General features: G+C 38.8%; 1 protein-coding gene across 1 annotated transcript in view; it reads right to left on the reverse strand.

The window, feature by feature from the left end:
• The window catches only part of rnf19b (ring finger protein 19B), a 43748-nt gene that overhangs the window by 6238 nt on the left and 17687 nt on the right, over nt 1-19823 (reverse strand). Inside the window, exons 2-8 of the mRNA XM_033974997.2 lie at nt 15949-17118; nt 7548-7747; nt 6145-6289; nt 5408-5570; nt 1595-1709; nt 1113-1253; nt 732-921 (exon numbers count right to left, since the gene is read on the reverse strand). Coding sequence (XP_033830888.1) covers nt 732-921; nt 1113-1253; nt 1595-1709; nt 5408-5570; nt 6145-6289; nt 7548-7747; nt 15949-16571 — 1577 coding nt within the window. The 5' untranslated portion in view covers nt 16572-17118. The remainder of the gene's footprint in view (nt 1-731; nt 922-1112; nt 1254-1594; nt 1710-5407; nt 5571-6144; nt 6290-7547; nt 7748-15948; nt 17119-19823) is intronic.

Below are 19823 nucleotides of genomic sequence, written 5' to 3' on the forward strand. Positions count from 1 at the left end.
CTATTAACAGATTTTTTGAGTTTTAATAATCATAAAAAGTCATAAACAGAGGTGAAGTAACGGTACTCTCACTTGAGTACAGTTTTTGGCTACTCTACCCACCTCTGCATATAAATGGTCAAATCTGAAGCCAAGTGATTACTTGGCTTCAGATTTGACCATAATTTCATTCTGATCATGGTCCATCTGATTACTCACATGACATTTAAAGGTTAAAGGTCCAGAAATCTGATAATAATCAGATTTTGGTGTGCAGGTGAACACAGCCACTGTTCATAGCATATGTTGGGTTTCAATGCTTCTTGGGGACATTACATTGACTTTCATTCATTTCCTGGAGACTGATCCTAACCTTAACCATAGTCACTACTTGCCAAACCTTAACCTAAACTAAACTATTTAAACCCATATCTGAACTTTAAGTCATGTTGTTGATCTAATAATAATGGCTAAGCACATACCATATATAGCTTAAGACTTAATTACATTTTGTTTTATATTTATCAAATTTTAAAACATACTAAACAGAAATAGAACAAAACAATAAGATACAATATCCAAAGAATTAACTACACTTGGGACTTAACACAGAACTAAATGAAGACTGGATCAGGACTAAAGCAGGACTTGAAAGAGGACCAAACCAGGTCTACACTGAGACTAAAGTGGACTTGGACCATATGGTTGTACCTACTTTATTTTTATTATATCAGTAATATCAGAGTGTGTACCTGCTGTATTTGCCAGTGCGTGTGCCGAGAGCGCCCCCTGCCAGTGTGTTGAAGTGCGGCGTCTCATTGAGTGCTCCGGGGGCCACAGACACGGCCTCACTCGGGGTCGTGGTGCTCAGACCGCTCACTGCTCCGTCCAGGCTGCTCTCCCCCAGGCTGGGCGACTTCAGTGCCCTCCATGCATCTGCCACTGAACAGGTACAAGTGTTATTTAAACAGGGGGTACTTTAGTTGTATGGGGCATTAACTGCTATATTATAAAAGTACTTAAGAAATCACTGACTAATCACATAAACATTATTTCTGACGAGTCATCTATTAAAAATCATGATTGGCAGGCTTATAGATAATCTACTTCCACAGTCCTCTGTGTATCCTGACCTGTAATTGGTCCATCGTCTTCGTCAAAGTCAATCCGGACGCCCCGCCCCTTTCCACGGCTCACTCCACAGCCCCCTCCTCTGCACAGAGAGATGGGCACCACCCCATACACATAGGCCAGCATGATCGGGACCCCAATACCTGTGCACAGAAAAGGTACTTTCAAAACACAGTAAAGATTATATGAAAGAACTGTATAATTTCAATATATACAAAATTTGATTGGACATTGTATTATATCAGTGAAGAAAATATAGATGATAAATTATACTATTGAAACTAATTTGTAAAAAAAGTTTCTAATGGCTAAAAAATATGAGCTGCGATAAATAAACAGCAGAATGAAACAGTTTAGTGGCTGTAATGAGTCATAGAAGTTACTTATTCAACCCCCTACAGCTCAAATCTTATTTTAGTACAGAAAAATAATCTCTAAGGGTGTAGTGTTAAGCAGCGTGCACTGGTCTGGAGCAGAGACGTACCCACACTGACGGCTGCGATGACTGGGGCCGTCACGATCGACAGGGCCACGCCTCCTGTGATCGCCAGGTTTCTACGGTGACGGGATGATTTCTTCAGTTCGTAATGAGCATGGATCTGCACAGAGAGAGGGTAAGAGAAACGTATTAGAATTAGCAATAACAAAGCAGTTTAGATTGCATTTGACACAGTCCTGTATAGCTATAGACTTTTAGTCATTTGGTACTGTATGACAACTATTCCTTTTATCAGTTTTATTTATATTACAAGGATTTGTCTGGGACATCAATAGAAAAGAGAAGTTACTGAGTGAGTGAGTAACATGAAGATTTGCTATTTTCTGGTGTTTATATGTAAAAAGGCAGATTCAACTCACAGTTAACATGTCTTTAAAGGGTGCATATTACGCTATTTTCTGATCTGTTATAATGTTTTTTTCTCATCAAAAACATACTCGGAGTTGTGTTTTGTTTCATTCACATGTTAAACACACAAACTCTGCATATTTAGGCTGTGTTCTTCTCTCAAACAGAAAACACTCTTCTGATGTCATGTGGAAAAACAGGAAGTGCTCCACTATGTAAACTCCATACACCTTCACTGGAAACATTTGGTAAAAGGTAGTTAACTTCAAAATTACCACTTCATGACAGGTGGAACAGAGCATTTTGATTTTAGGGGATGCAGACCAACAATCCAGAAAGACTCACACATGTGCAAATGAAACAAAACACAACTCCAGGTCTGTTTTTGATGACGTAAACAACGTTATAACAAGGTTTAAAGCTCAAAACGGTAAATTTTGCTTAATAAAGAACCTTTACATTGTTTTGTAGTACCTTTTTTTTTGGCAAAAATTGTTTTTGCATGAATACCCGGGCAGGTGTAGTCTTGTGGGTGCAGTTTGGATCAGATAAAGATATCTGATATTTGAGAGCTTGGCACAGGCAAAGTAGTCTTGCCTGAATCATTCCTCCTAAAGTGTAGTTATTATAAAGGGGCAACCTATTTTCTAATGGTACATTGGTACAATGGTATTTAACTAAAACAGGCCAAAACTTGTCTTCAAGGAGGAAGAACAGACCTTGGCTCCAATCGTTAGACAGTTTTAAAGTATTAATCATTGATTGAGAACAACAGATCCTTGGAACATTTGGAGAGATTAGGACTAATGCAGACAAACAGTGAGTGGGCAGCCGCCTGAATCAGAGGCTCAAGGAAAATCCATAAAAAAACAAACAATAAACACAACACAGCCAGATGAATGGTGCAGTATGGACATCAACCAGCAGAGGGCACCACTATGTATTGAGTTTTGTAGTGACTGAGTGTTTTTATTGGTCTCACGAAGCACTAGTAAAAAAAAAGTAAAGATAACAAAGTTATTAAAATTATTCAAAGACTGTATGTGTAAACTGTATGTAAAGTTGGCTTGCACTGGTTTGTTAAAGTTGGATTGTTAAACTTTCTGGCAGAGGTCCATCACCTGCTTGTTAAACATTAATTAAAGGCCCTGTACCTGATTTGAATCTATTCTTGTAAAGATAAATGCTCTTTACAGCATACATCGTAAAACCGAGACTATACAATATAAACTATTCACTTAACAAGACGGCTCTTTTGAACGATTCGTTATTGTGAACAGCTGGAACCAGATCTTATTTAAAAAAATAACTAGATCTTTCTCTTTCTAATTTGTATACATTTGTATACACTTATTAATTTTGAATCAACACAAAAATCAGCACAGAAGCAGAGTGGGCAACACACGTGAGAGCTTTGTGGACAAAAACATATTTGCACTACAATAATAAGAAATTAAAAACTAGCTCTTATTATGATGCCACAGTATTATTTTGGAAATGCATAATTCCAATGGCTAGACGCACTCCCACTCTCAGTTTGAAACATTTGACTAAAATCTGAGCCTTGGTCATTTTTCTCTGTAATTAGTTTGTGGATAAAATTAGTTCTCACATTGGCTTCTGTCATATAAACAAATGGTAAAAGAGCCAGTCTTTTGAACAGCTCTTTGAAATGAACTTCATAAACTGCTGGGATATCTCACCTGCTTGTTAATCATTGATACAGGAACATTTAATACCAGATCACATGAGGCTAAGGACCAGCTGCACCAGAAATGAGAAAAAAGGCTTTGGCCATTTTGCCTCACAAAAATGGAATACATTTTAAGATCATGCAAAACTTAATAATCTGGTAATGAACACACCTGTACCTGTTTGTAAGGTTTTATATAGACTTACAGACGTACTTGTTTAGTTAGTTTTTTGTGTGTATTGTATTTTAAACAGGGCACCCATGAAAAAGAGTTGGGGAGTTCTCATTGGGTTCCCCTGTATAGATAAAGATCAAGAAAGAAAGAAAGAACAGATCCAAAAGATTCGGATCCCATAAAAGAGCCAAGTAGTGATGTGACGTTCATGAAAGAGTCGGCTATTTTGAGCGGTTCCTTAACGTGTGCAGATGGAACAGGAACGTTTTTTTTTTTTTTAAAGAGCCAAATTGTTTTCTAGTTTTTATTCTTTTTTATTCCTTATTAACATCATCAGCATCATAATAACCCTGCACTTTATTATTGTAGTGCAACATTTTATGCATAATTTCAAAAGGTAAACACTCTCCCACTCTCTGTTTGAACCATTTTCAACAGATCTGAGCCTTGGTCATTTTTCTTTGGTTAGTTTGTTGTTAAATTGAGTTCTCACATTGGCTTATGTCATATAAATAAATAAATAGAGAGCCAGTCTTTTGAATGGCTCTTTTATGTGAATGGATCCAAAAGATTCAGATCCCATAAAAGAGCCAAAAGTCCCTTCACTAGCATTTTCTCAGGTAATAACTAATACTGAAGGGGTACTGTTTTTCATGCAATCAGGCACATTGTTACTAAGAATCATGGGAAACTAACTGCCTGACACTATCCCAGACATTTGAGTCTCTGTCATGGTGCATTTTCAAGAGTGACAAAAAGCAAACAGTAGGAATCAATTGAAGAACTAAAAGGAAACAACGAAATGACACTAAGTCTAATATGTTTCTTCCATGTAATAATAAATGCTTCTCTTTCCTTTCCTTCCGTTCTTTGTGGTTAAGTGTTTCTGTTCTTTGTGGTTAGGCGTTTCTACTTTCTGTATCACTGTTACAGATAAACTTCCGTGGACCAAAAAAATGTAGAACCAAAACTGGATTAGACCTTATCTGAGTGTGATAAGGTGAAAGTATCTTGTGTTTATGAACTCACACAAAGATATCGATGTGTAAACCATAAACTATTAGTACCATTTCATTCATGTTATCAGTTTGTTTAGTTCTCATATAGGAGAAGCTAGATCAAAATACTTAAAATAACTTGCTTTAAATAAAAAATAAAAAAAACACAGAAAACACAAAACTTTGAATTAAACGTTGTGTCCAAACCTTTGACTGGTTGCTTTCTACATAACAACATTTCAAATTAAAGGTTCACCATTAACTTTTCTGGTGAAGGATCTACAAGCTGCTCGTCTCCATAGTGATGTTTGCATGCCTGGAAGGATCCACAGTATGGCATTTAATTTACCTATGTCCATGGATAACAATAAGGTGATGCCATTAGGCCAAGGATTTTTTAGCTATAAAACACCTTAAATTCAACACATGCAAGATACATAAGTTTAATGCCATATTGTGAGGCATTCCAGGAAAAGCAATGACATCATTATAGTGGCATGGATAACCCACAAAGTGTTACATATTTCTGTGTGCAGATATTTATTTTAACCAGTTTTAGAGTACATTTGATGGGCCGCTCTCACCTTTCGTCCCACATAGACTGGAATTCCGATGACCATGGCGGGAACCGCAATCCCAGCAATGAGCGTGATCCCGACCGGAGCTCCAATCAGGGTCCCCAACTGCCACAGGATCTTCTTCTTCCTGCTCCAAGGCTTCTTCCCCCAAAACGTGCACCCAGAAGGACTGAAGGGGGTGCAAGAGGGTGTGATAGATGAATTTGTTAATTTACTGACTTACATTTTTCTTTGACAAATTTAAAATGCTATACTTTTTGTTTGTTGTTGGGCAATTTTATTTTGAATTAAACATAAATGCACAGATAACCACCGACAAATCATTTTCTTTGAATCTTTTGTTGGAGTTAATTTTGCATACAGTATGTCCCCTTTAAAGTGGAACTAAACACTAAAGCCACCTTTTCCGCTACTAACCTGTGTTATAAACAGCATTATCTATCATTCCTCAAACATTGTACCAATGTACCAATGTATGAGGAAAGCGCTTTACATAAGGGAACCACTCAGCTATTCACACACATATTCATACAAGAGTGTACGGAGACAGTCAGGGGATGAGGTGGGTTAAGTACAAAACAACAGCATTTGTTGAAATCGCAACCTACTCTACCAACGGTAAATGATATCTTTATGTTGAGAGTGGGATTGGAACCGCCAACCTTCAGATCAGTGCACAAACAGTCTAGTACTAGCTACTGTCGCCCCAAAATATAGCAGTAGACACATATGACATTGCTCACCTGAGGTAGTGCAGGTCAGAGATCTCCTTCATACAGAGCCAGCAGAACTCACAGCCACAGACGGCGCAGGTCATGTGATTACAGCTACCGTCGTTCATTTTGATGATGTAAGCGCCACAACGAGGGCATGGTTTGATGTCATCAGCTGAGGATGAGAGACACATGTCAACAACGATCCAGTATTATAAGAAAACCATCCACTTGACCAACAATTCTAAAGCTGTTCTTGAAAGTATAAATGTTTAGGTGATCTCGTAAATTTTTGTTCAATTAAAAACAGGTTTTGAGCTTGGAGTTATGTGTTGAGTGGACGTACGGAATAATTTTGTCACCAGAATAGCCCACCTAAGACTAACTAAGAATATTGTAGTGACATTTAAAAGTGCTGCAGACAGGATACAAAGTGCTGTTGTCATGACAAAAAGGACAAGAAAAAACACAGTATCAGAAAAGAAGGTAAAAATAGATCTTTGTGCTTCGCTGGTCGAGGTTTTCCCTGCGGTGACTCTGGTAAAACGATGCGAGACGTTCTGAGTTGGCAGACGACAGGTGAAGAGAGGGAGGAGGGAAGGGAGAGAGGGAAGAGAGAGAAAGAGGGGATGCGAAGGGATGAGAGATACAGAGAGAGGGAGGACAAGACGGGGGGAGACAGAGATATGAGAAGAGAGGGAGGTGGAGAGACAAAGAGAAGCAGGGTTGAAGGGGAGAGGGAGAAGAAGAAACAGACTGAAAGAGACAGACCAGGGACAGAAAGTAAGAGATGAGACAGGGAGAGATAGGAAGAGAGACAAGAGAACAGAGAGAGAGAGAGGAGAGTGAGATGGGGATATTGTGAAGAGGAAAAAAAAGAAGGCAAGAACTAGGAGAGTGTGACCCGTGTCTGGGGCTGTTTCAGACTGCAGTCAATATAAATAATCCATAGTGCTTTAAGCTATATATAAGCTCTGCCCATATAAACTACTAAAGCGAAAGTACTCTACCCTTTATAATATTGACTAAATATTGACACATTATTATGCAGCATATTGAGCTGTCTAGTTGAGGACATTTAGTTTATTATTATTATCTATATTGATAGCAGTAGTTACTATGGTGACGCAATGCACACATTATCAAAAGCTGCCAAAAAGTTTGAAGATCTGAAAACTGAAGAAAAAAATACAAGCACATCTTCAGGGGCCTTTGTTCAAATGTTCGTAAACCCGTTTAACACTAGCTAGGTTGTAAGCTAGCTTGTGACTTGTAATTTTATGCGTGTGAGTTTTATTGTTTAACAGCACAAATCAGTTCCTGCTAAGTCAGTTCTTTATGGTCAGATTGTGCTAAAACAAAGCTCAGATTAAAGTCTAATTTCTAGACTAGAGTGTTTACTGACTGATTAGATGGAGTTTGTTGTGTCTTACCCGGCCCCTGTTCCTGGGTATAACTGGGCGAGTGGTTGCTGTGCGTGTGTAGAGACTGCGCCCTCTGCTGGCGGGCAGAGTCGCAGGTCTGGTTGGGGTGCCAGGCTTGTTTACAGTGGTAACAGAACTCCGCTCCACAACCCTCTCTGCGACACACCAGCCGTGGACAGCTTGCACATCCAGACGCTATCACCGCAAACCTAAAATATAGAGGAAAAGATTAAAGGTCCTGTACCAGATTTTTTTTGTATCTGAGGAAAATCTGTCTAGCTCCAGTACAGGTATATTATATAAGCTAAGGTCCAAATAAGTCTGCAGTGTACTGTCTGTATTCAATTATAAAACATTTTATTTTTCGATAATCAGAACGTGTGTGTTAGCATGCTAATTGTTGTTAGCTTTACGGTCACAGCAAAACTCTGCTCTGGCCTTTGACAGTTGTGAAAAGTGTCTATAAATAATTAGGTCTATAAATTAATTAAGTGGAGAATAATTAGGAATAATTTTGGACCACTGGAAACTGTTTAAAACGCACTAGTTCTGTTTTTCACATTTTTAAGATGTTAAGTTAAAAATAGAGTCTTTTGTGGTCTCCTAATGTTTTGCATGTCAGTCCTGGGGTTTTTTGAATGTCAGTATGAACCAAACAAGTGATAAAATGAGGTTAGTGGTCTAAACTGTCTAAATGGGTTTTAAAACTTAAGTCTCAAAAGTCCAACCAATAAAGAATAAAAAAAAAAACAGTTTTATAAAATTCAGCTGTGCACTTAGAACATAATTTTGCTGCATCATGAGCCATAGCGGCACATATATATCTCAGATAACGGGAAGCTGAAACCCACGAATAACTGGAAGATTAGCCTAGTCCGGTTCATTGCAGACTAGAAGCTCACCCTCCACAGTTTGAGAAGCAGTAGACCAGACAATGAAAGCCTGCATGGGTCAAAGCTCTGTAATATGTCCAGTAATGGTCTCAGAGAAGAGGGGAAGATAACTCGATCAATGCAGTGAAAGGTTTTGGGGGCAGAGCAGAGAGAGCTGGATGAGGTCAGTCAATGTGGATTTGATGTCTTGAATTTGAGACTTCAGACCAACATCTAATTGGGTTAAATATGAATTAACAGAGAAATGGGACTTGTATATTCTAAAGATGTAGTCTCTAGTCTGCAGAGGCCTTGAAGGGTGGACAACACAATATATCGCAAGTGCACTTTAATAATCTGGTAACAGTTGCACCTGTTTTTAATGTTTTAAATTGACTTGTGTACTTATTTTGTGATTTCTGTTTGCATTTTTCAGTATATAAAGGGAGTCTCATTGGGCATTGTATAAATAAATAATAAATAAATAAATGTACACCCACTCAAACACAAAGGCACAAATGATTTCAAAATGCCCAAATCACTACTGTAATTAGCTGCACAAAAGCCTCGCAATCTGGTTTAAGACGCTGTCACTCAAAAACAAATCACATTGAAAAGCTTGTGTGAAGTTGAGTGGGGGGAGTGTGTTGTGGGAGTGAAAAACAAAAATGATTTTGTGTTTCCAATCATCACTAATTTAGAGAACGGAAAAGACTTCATTTGACATAATTGTTTTTGGTGATCCTCCAATGCTACGCCCCTATGCACCTGGTTAGCACCTATTTGACGAGCTAGTGCATTAGGAACGAATGAATCAGAGGAGCGCAGAGCCATAAAAACAAGATGAGGCAAGAAGAGGAGGCATTCCTGAAGAGGGCTATCCTAAACTAAAATGTTCTTAAGAAACAGCTGGTAAATGTTCTGCCAAAGTACAATAGTCTACTCCAGGATTTGTGGTTTAAACACTAGGTTTGGTTTGGGACACTTTAAGCTAATTATAAGCATAGTTGAGAAATGTAAGAATTTAAGAAGCACATATTTATTTATTTGAGCGGGCTTGAATCTCCCCAAACCTGACTGATTCACTTGGCCTGGAGGAGGGCCCCTTTGGCTATAACATTCCAAAATATGACATCAAACTTCCAAATCTCTAATTTCTATGGAATCATGCAGGCCACCTCTGGGAAATTGCAGTGTGCCTTTAAGTGACAGCATGTGTTATGTTATGGTAACAGCAACATGTCAGTCTACAAACAGAATAGGAGAATAAAAGAGAGAGGTTAAAACATTCAGGAAAAGAAGCCAAAGAGAAAATGAGACAACAGAGACATGGTGAAGTGGAGATAAACAGACACTTGAAGAACAACACAAGGCTCTTCAGCTCCGACAGAACACTCTACACATACGACAACGTCTATGGAAAAATACTATTGGTTTTCTGATACAGCTCATCGTCGTGCGACTATAGATACAGTGTATAAACAATCATATAAGTTGTATTAGCACAGTCATGGCAATACTGAAGTTTAGGACAAAAAGGAGTTTAAACCAACAGTGCTTAGGTGAGAGTATTTTTCCTATTGCTTACTGTTCTGTCTAATGTAGCCTACTCATGGGTTTCAGCTTCCTGTTTTATGCAACATTTTGCATTTTGAGGACTTTTTCCTATTCAATAATTGTTAATTACTATGGTAACGTCCTAATTTTTTGTAATTCTGAAACCTATGGCAATACATAAATAAGTACAAAAATAAATAACACATCTAAAAACTAAATAATTCAAGAGATTTGATTTTAGTGTTTCAAACTACTTCAGAACTAAAGGTGCTCTATGCAACTTTTCTGCTGTTTACAAACAAGCAGGCCAAGTTACAAGTCAGGTGTGTGGAGAGGCGAGCCCACTCAAAGTAAGAAAGCAACTTATTCAAGGTAAGACTTAAGCCATAAAATCAATCACAAGATGATGTCATACTATGGAACATTTCAGGCAAAGCAATGATATCACCATGGAGACAAACAGGTGGTGTACCATCAACAAAAAAGTGACATAGTGCACCTATAAACAACATCCTATCAAAAGTGATTCATTAAATTAACTATATTAAGTATTTGCATTTGGCAATAAGGTTTGCTTTTTGACAGAGCCTGTTCTTGGCACTAGCAGAAGTGTACCAAATATGCAAATGAAAAATACCTTAGACCATAATGACTGATTAGACGTTTTAACTATGTTTCTGTTGCCTAGGAAACACATTTATTTGCATCAAGGAGCACGCAGACAGGCAGGTCCTCATCACCTACAACAAAAGCCTTAAAGTCCAGAGTCCAGCAAGCTCATATCGATCTCGCTAATGAAGTCGCCACTCCAGTTACCCCTGGCAACGCTCCCCCGGTCGCCGTGGAAACTGAGGGAGATGACCTCATGTCCGAGATCCGAGCTGTGGGATTTGTTTTTTTTGTATTGAGCAATAGATGAGCCAGGATTTGTGTTCAATAAGGGAAAGAGGGAGGAGGCTATGAGACAGGGTAGAATCACACCATGGGTCGATACAAAGTCTGGGTCAACAAAAGTACTCCATTTGTGGATGGATCATGAACAGACAGTGGCCTTATCTCGCAATAGTATAGAGCTTAGTCAGGGCAGATATTATATTATTAGCTAGATCTTAATCAGAAATACTACCACTACTGGTTCAAATACTAGTACTAGTACAACTACTACAACTGTTACTGCAACTACTACTAATACTTCAAATACTACTACAACTACTATTGATACTTCAACTACTAGTACCATTTCAAATGCTACTACGGCAAAAACTAGTACTAGTAATAGTATTTTAAGTAGTAGTGGTTATAGTATTTGAAGAAGTCATAGTAGTAATTGTTGGATTAGTATTTGAAGTATTAGTATTAGTTGTAATAGCAGTTGTGGTAGTCATATCTAAAGTAGTAGTGGTCCTCCATATATGAGTGGTTCAAATGCAGAACGAAAATATCTAAGGGTATAAAAACAGTCACCTAAAAATACAATACAATTTGCTTGGACACAGGACAATGCAGGACAATACAGAAAAACACGGCCAAGAACATTATGAGCCAAATGTTTCCTACCTGATCTGAAACATTTCCAACTGTTCAGCTGCTTTTAAATCATGTTCCATTTTTGTTTATTTGCATCATGTCATGTAGAGACGCACAAAAACAGAAACTAGGGCACATTGTATAACTTTCCCTCAAATTGCACTTCACACTTGTAATGGAGACATTCACACCACATTAACAATCAGTTCTAAAAGTGAAATCTTCCATTTGAATTCTCAGACTTTGGGGTATTTCCACCTCTTTGTTTTATGTTCAGCCTACTAAAGATAAGGGATGAGTCAGTTTTAGGCATTTTGTACGTAGGCTGCTCTTGGTGGTTAGAAGTAGGTCATTGGACTCCTATGAAAAATCCCACTGATACAAAAACTAGTTCAGTCCTATCATTACTGCACTGGCCTTTATCAGCGGTGCCGGATTACACTTTCATATAACGTCACTCACAAAATAGGTTTTATAGGTTAGGGCTGACTGCTGGTTTCAATGGGTAATTCAACTACAACAACTCTGCAACACACAAAATCAATTTAAGACTATTTTAATGCTGTCTATAAAAAGCAGGATAAAGTTAAAGACATATTGTGCTTGTGTTTGATATAATTATAAGCTATGACACCATCCAAACAACTTAATAAAAGACATAGGTCCGCTGACTTCTGCGTTAGAAAACTGTGGCACCCGATGGGAGCTGACGTCTCCGTAAACGTCATCATAATAAAGACCCGTGCGGCTGTCAGCACCTCTGATAGATAGCTGCAGGTCACACTAGTGAGCGGCAGACTACGCAACGAAGCTGAATCCTACATGTGTCACAATTAAGAAAATAATCTTAAGGGGAAACAGCAATGATATGGTTAAAAAAAAAGTCAGTTTTGCATAAAAAGGTCCGCTTTAATGCATTCATTGATTCAAATAATGCTATTTCACAATCAAATGAAAATTAAATAAATAAAAAAAAAATTGGAGTAAAAACAGCACATGTAATTACTGGTGACAATAACCCAAAGTGTATTAGCAGTGACAGGAGTACTATATATGTCACAGTTCTGCCTGTTTCCTGCCCGTTTTGTTGCCTGTTTTGTTTATCTCCAGTCCAGCTTCGTTTCCCAGCCTGTTCAAGTCCTCCCTGTTTTCCCCGCACCTGAAGTTCATTGCCAATCAGGGGTGTTCAGTTTGCGTGGCTGGATTGTTGTTTGTTCATTTCTTTTGTTCTTTTCATTTATCTAGAAGACACGTAGGCTCTGTATCGCAAATAAAGCTGATGTATTCACTGAGACAAGGAGTTTGGCTGTGTTCTTGTGTTGCACGTGAGTCCAGTTTTTCGCGTGACAATATGTACAGATGGCTAAAACAAGTAGTGGTCTAGTGTAGAAATGGCTGTGGCCTGAGCTGATTATGAAGTAAGTGAGAATGAGGTAGTAGTTGGTGAGCAGCAGAAGTAGCACTAGGGATGGTAATAATATCCCTGTAATCATATCGAGTACAATAAGATAAATTAGATACTGAAACGTAATAATAAAAAGCTATAGTATGGTCCCAACACATTTTCATGTTAAAAAAAAGAAAAAAAATGTGTCTATCCATCACAGTCATCTCAGTATGGCCCTATTGACCTTATTCTGGAAGTTGCCATGGGCACCGCCGTTATCATTCCTGTTTCACACCACCCAACTGTTGACTTGTTAGTATACATGAACATACAACATTTTACAAAAATCAACCAATTATTGATACTTTGCAGCTGATGTAATCAACATTCCCTGGGGAGGTGAAGCTAGCTAGAGGTACTAAACTGTGAAGCGCTGTTACTCACGTTAGACCTCAATCTGATCTTTGTTTCAGCGCAATCTGACCATAAAGTACTCACCTAGTTTGAACTACAACAGGAGAGATGATTTGTGCTGTTAAACAACTCCCTCTCAAATATTGATCACAGCCTCCTGAAAATGTGTTGTTTACATCCATTTTGTATTTCTTTTCAGACAATCCAAAAAATGTATCAGGCCGTGTTTGCTAATATGTGAATTAATTGTGTCACCGTGGTAACTGCTGAACATTGACACACATGCAGTAACCCCCCAGCATGAAATCACTGCAAAGTATCAATACAATATAAAATGTGGATAGAGTAAAGTGGATTGAAGGAACTTTTGTATAGGGATCATGTATTTCAATAGTGAAACCAGCCAGTGCATGCATGGCTTTCCCCCTGACAGTCAAAACTAAAGCCACATCAGAACTATAACACAACTTTCTGTTTTGAATCGTCCCACTGCAGCCACAAGCACAAAGAGATGCACGAGTTACTCCTCTGCTCTTTCACGCCTCTCATATGTTCCAAAAAACTGTAAATACCAAATATAAAAGTCCTGTCTGTAACCACAAACCTGCAGACCCCCATATACTTTCTCTGCCCACAATAAGAACAGATACTTAGGGGTAAATGAGTGAAAGGTGCTAAATGAAGTATTGCAGTAGTTTGTAAAAGATAAAAGTTATACATTTTATACAAGTTGGCATAGGTTTTATATATATTTCCAAATGTACTATGTAATTACAATGCATATTTTTGCCACTAGATTATATAAACAGTGTTATAATAAAAAAAATAAAAAAAAAACAACTTTGAAAATGTCATTGCTGAAACCAAGCTTGGTAAACTTACATTGCCTTATCTTACAAACCGCATAACTCTTTAGTTTCATTTTTACCATACAGAACCATGTACAAGTGAGGCTATAGTAAAAGAGGAAGTCTGTGAATGAGAATTAATATTCAAGCAGCTAAACTTCTGAAGAATTTTATGGGAAATGCACCTTGCTGATAAATTCCAACTAAAAGGAAGTATGGCACTCTCAAATTTTAGGCTGCATTCACAATTTTCAGTAAAATGACATCATTTATAAAACTATAGTCATTGTTTTTGAAAGAAATAACCAAACAGAAAATCCTTGAATTTTGCTAAATTGAAACACTTTTTATGTGGTTACTGCCTATAAATAAGCTATATTAAAGAAGACGTATTGCGCTTGGGTCTGCTATATACTTATATACTCTGCTATATACTATATAACTTATGACACCTGGACCATTAGGTTATAATTTGGACATTTTAAATTGCAATAGTCATGTAAAACAACTTAATAAAATAAAGTCTGCTGACTTCCTCGTTAGAAAACTGCGGTGCCCATTGGGCACAGCTGTTGGCACCTGTCGGCTCCTCCGATTTATGCTAGCAACCCATAGATTTTTTCATTTGTACCAAAATTACTACGTGCTAACAAAAGACAAATTAATTACTTTGTGTGAACAAAAGATGTTTAACTTCATGCCAGTTTTTGTTTCATGTAGATAGTCCAGTTATTACAGATATATTAACCATAAAAAAGTCAAAACATTCATTTTGACAAATTACTCAATGTCTTCCACTTAAATTTCATAATATTGGAAGTTTAAATATTATGTTGTCACTTGAACACAACATATCATCTACTTCATAGTTACTTCTTTGTTTACCCTAACTACAGAAACACTATTAAACCAGTAGAGTCCTTACTATCTTGCCAAAAACCCAGAAGCAATGTGATCAGGGTTTCATAATCTTATCTGTCCTGCCTTTCCATCAGATAATCACCATAACAAAAAACAGAGGGCGCATCTCCAGCAGTAATAAAGTTCAGGCTGTGTGACGTAAACCGGGTCTAGACCAAGGTCTCATCTCAGTGAAACCCAAGATGCTTCTGGGAAATGACCACATAAAAACTCTACTAGGCTACAAGGCTATTGGCAAAACCACCTGCTGCCTTTGCCCTGCTTTTGCTATTGAAATAAGACATAATAGTAGTGTGGATAAGGTTAATTTTGATGAGGTTTAAAATATTGAAATATGAAAAAGTGCATGTGTTCTAAAGGTTTTCCAAGTTAAAGGTCACTTTTCTGGTAGAGGGTCTACCACCGCTGCCAGGCCAAGTTACAAGTCAGGTCCCTGGAGAGGTGAATCCACTAACAGATACATGTTTCTAAAGGAATTTTTGAGCAATAAAAACGCATGTAATTCAATAAATGTAAAATAAGTGGAGCAATAAAGCAACCATTTGTATTGGCTCTGCCTTCACTCTGATACAACGGGTTCTTTGAAATCAAGTAGCATCATTGTCCTCACTAAAATGCTTACTTCATTACTGCGTTCATTGTTAACTTAATCATCTCAATAACGACATATTTATATTCATGTTCCTGTTCTGACTTGAGGAAGAAGCTGAGTCACTGGTGCAGAATGCAACTCTAAGTGACTCTGTGTCTCCATTTCAAATGTCATCACAACAAAAATCAGTCTATAACACAAATTCATATTCTATTGTACAAGCATAGTTTATTTAATATGAAATGATTATTATCATGTAATTTTATGTCTCAGTCAAGTTCTGTTGACTCACCCACAGTCTGGAGCCGGGCACCAACGACAGTCGGGGTCAGATGCCAAACATCTCCGCAGCAGAAACTCCTCGTACTTTTCCAGGAGGACAGGGTCATCCAAGATGTCTGCCACCTGCCGGGGGACGAGGCGCTCGGAGCACTCAGGACAGCTGAGCTGGACTCTGCTCTCTGTGATCTCGATGCGGAGGTACTGACGCAGGCAGCAGAGGCACGAGCGGTGACTACAGCCCAACAGCTCGGGCAGCTGCTCCGGGGGCTGCCGCACCAGGCACAGGGGGCACTCCAGTAGCCCAGGTTCTGACAGGGACGCCCGGCTACAGGATAGGGGCGCAACAGGGTCCTGGAGCCCTGAGGGTGGAGGGACAGAGGGGAGAGCAACAGAGGGGAGGTCCTGTGGAGAGGTGAGCCCAGAAGGCAGAGCTGAGGGCAGAGCAGAGGGTAGCAGAGGCAGGCTGTGTGGCTGAGACACAGGGGCCACTGGAGCCCCTTTAGGAGCCCGGCCTCGAGAACGTTTTCTGTGGAACAGGCTGTGGAAAGAGATCCGGCCCTGCCGCTTACACTTGGGGTTTGGGACCCCACTCACTGAGGAGTGGGGGGAGTCCGAGTCTTTCTCAGAGCCCATGTTCAGAGTTTATTGGCCCTCCGTGGTTAATGTGTAACAGAAAAGACAAACAGTCAAAACACACAGAGATGACCTGTGGCTCAGAGAGAAGTGCAGCAGGTTTAAGAAGTCTTCCTACTCCTCCTCCTCTTCCTCTTCTTCACAGAAGCACTTTATCAGATCAGCCTCAAATGGAGCAGATGATTGCACAAGTTCAAAGTTAGAGAAATCCCCTCTGCTGCGTGGGCTGCTGTCAGACGGTGGTGAAATTATTCAAAGACATGAAAAAAATCCAAGGCTTTTATTTCCCAGAAAGCAGACAAGGTCAAACATCGCGGCCCTGTGTTCTGACAATACAAAAACACATCTGTCTGAATAAATCTTTTAAAGACCAGATCCAGGTGTTATAGACTGGGCTGTTCCTCCTCGTCAGTAGCACAGAGTGAGTGAGACGCCGGGCTGAGGCACTCCTCTAAAACACTGAGGAAGTCAGTCACTGAGCATGCTCAGAACCACACCGCCCTCCCTCTCCTCTGCTCTGGTTTGATCATCTTTAACTCTTCAGCTCCTGGACACAAGACATAAAAATAACAAAATATTAGATGTTATATTAGAACACGCAGACAGAAGTATATCAAAATTATTCATGTTAACTATGTTTGTTTGATGTTTTACTTATGTTTGATAAGTAAAACCTTTTAAAGTAGGAAACTATGCAGATTCAGTTACATGCCAAAACATTTAGTTTAGCACAAAAAACAAAGGCTGAAAGTAATCAGATACCACATACTCTTCATACATAAAAAAATAAAAAAATCAATACAACTATTTAAAACTTATTCAATACAGCAGTAGCAGACTAATAATAATAGTCATAGTATCAGTTGTGGTGAGCAGCAGCAGCAGTAGCAGTAGCAAGAGTAGTAGTAATAGTAGTAGTCATAGAAATACCACTAGCAGTAGTAATAATTTGTATATAATCAGCATCTGAAAGGGTATCTTTTTGCTTACATGCAACCCTTACCCTGTGTCTTAAAGCACCCAGTAAATAAATCTGGTATGCTTTAATATTTTATTTTGATTTGTTTCACACAGTGACGCATATTTTGTAATAATAATATGAAACAAAAGCAGTACAGCTACAATATGACTCAAACCAAAAGCGTAAGCAAAGTCTTACAACGACCAGCACGATTATACATGTTGAAGCCTGTACTTAACAAATACTGGTGTACACAGAGCCTCACTGCGTAAGCCAACAGCTAATTAACGGGCTCTGGAGTGTGGCCCCATGTAATTATCACCACATAGTAACAACACACTGTTAGAACGTTCTACAGGCACATTTCCACTTCTGAACGGGGTTTTGAAGGCGGCCATGTTGTTACAGTCTGATCTCTTTGTTTGTGTTTTGATGAATCCAGGAGCGCTTTGTGTTTAAGTGGCGGAGGAGTCGGAGAGTGGGTCGGCGTCATGGAGAGAGTTACCGAGGTAACGGCACCAGCCACACAGTGGGAGGGAGGGAGGGAGGGAGGAGAGGATGAGAGGGAGGAGTGAGGAGGGAGGGAGGAGAGGATGAGAGGGAGGAGAGAGGAGGGAGAGAGGAAGGGAGGAAAGAGAGAGAAGAAGAGGGGAGAGAATAAGGGAGAGAGTAGGAGAGGAAGGAGAGATGAGAGGTAGAAGAGGAGGAGGGCAGAGATGGAAAGGAGGGGAGAGAGAGATAAAGAGAGAGCAAGAGAGAAGATAAGCAAAAGGGGAGGGATGGAAAGATAAAGAGAGAGAGAGATAAAGAGAAAGACAGGGAGGGAGAGGAGGAAGAGAGGACAGAACAGGGGGGTAAAAGAGAAAGGGGAGAGAGGGAGAGGAGTGGTGATAGAGGAGACAGGAAAGGAGGGGGGAATAGGAGAGATAGGGCAAAGAGAAGAAAAGGAGGAGAGAGAGAAGAGAAGGGAGGATGAGCCAGTGGCGCTCAGAGGGAGGGATGATGTCATTCTTTTAAGGTCCATTTGCACATTTCCTTTGGTACTGTATTACTCAAAATTGACTGTTGTTAGCTTTTAGCTATGTCAGAATGTTGTTACCTCATCAAAAACATACCTGGAGTTGTGTTTTGTTACTTTCACACGTTTAAATAATTCTTTATTATTAGTGTATCTACATCTTCAAAACTCAAAATGCTCTGTTCCACCTTGTGATGTCATGAAGTTGTAGTTTTCAAGTTAACAGTTAACAGCCACCTTTTTACCTCTTGATCAGTACAGATTGGCAATTCCAGGTCTGAAATTATCCAAATAATTTTAGTGAAGGTGTATGGAGTTTGAAAACACAGTGAAGCACTTCCTGTATTACCGCATGACATCACAAGGTGGAACAGAGTGTGTCTGAGAGAAGAATTCAGCCTAAATATTCATTGTGTGAATGAAACAAAACACAATTACAGGTATGTTTTGATGAGGAAACATTGTAACATAGATAAAATATTAAACTTGTCTAAACAGGATGTTCATGAAAAAGAGTTTGGTGCTTTCACTGGATTCTCCCTGTAAAAATAAAAATAAGTGAAATTCAATGAAAATACTGCTTAAATTGTGTAACATGGGCCCTTTTACAGTATAACAGTGATTTGCACCCGCCTTACTTCTTATAAATCTTCAGAATGTCAACAGCATTTATAAGGCCTATCAGAGGAAGTCTTGAATCTTGTCATAATTGAGTTTACATTCTTCACTTCCTGAAAACACTGACCCCACATACTTTCCAAAACAAATCTGAACATTTTCCACAAAAATAGCCTTGTTTATTCAACCCCTGCCGTTGGTCTGCTCCGTGTCAGATTACATGAAGTGCTGACCCAGAAAACGTCACTGTACAGAGGGGATTGGGAGCACTTATAGGCGAGACAAGGATTCAGGTGAGTGACAGTTGGATCGACCAATCGCAGAACAGCGTTTCTACAAGCTGGGTTTATAGTGTAACGTCATAAGACAGCACAACTAATGCCAAATAAATCTATACAAATATTAGACTGAAATAATAGATTTTTTTCAAGTTAGAATTATGAATGATATCTTATTTGGACATTTGTAAATATAGTTTAAGATACTTGGAACATTATAAGAAGAGGTTAAAACTCTAAAAAGAAAATGAGATAAACACCATAACATAAAGTACAATTTGAAATTGAGATGAGGAAATTGGGAACTGTGTAAACATTCTAAGGAAATTTTAGCGTGTTACTTTAGTATTACTGAATCTATTCCCTGGAAAGTACTG

The sequence above is a fragment of the Periophthalmus magnuspinnatus genome, chromosome 11 (genome assembly GCF_009829125.3).
Source record: "Periophthalmus magnuspinnatus isolate fPerMag1 chromosome 11, fPerMag1.2.pri, whole genome shotgun sequence".
Classification (NCBI taxonomy): Eukaryota; Metazoa; Chordata; class Actinopteri; order Gobiiformes; family Gobiidae; genus Periophthalmus; species Periophthalmus magnuspinnatus.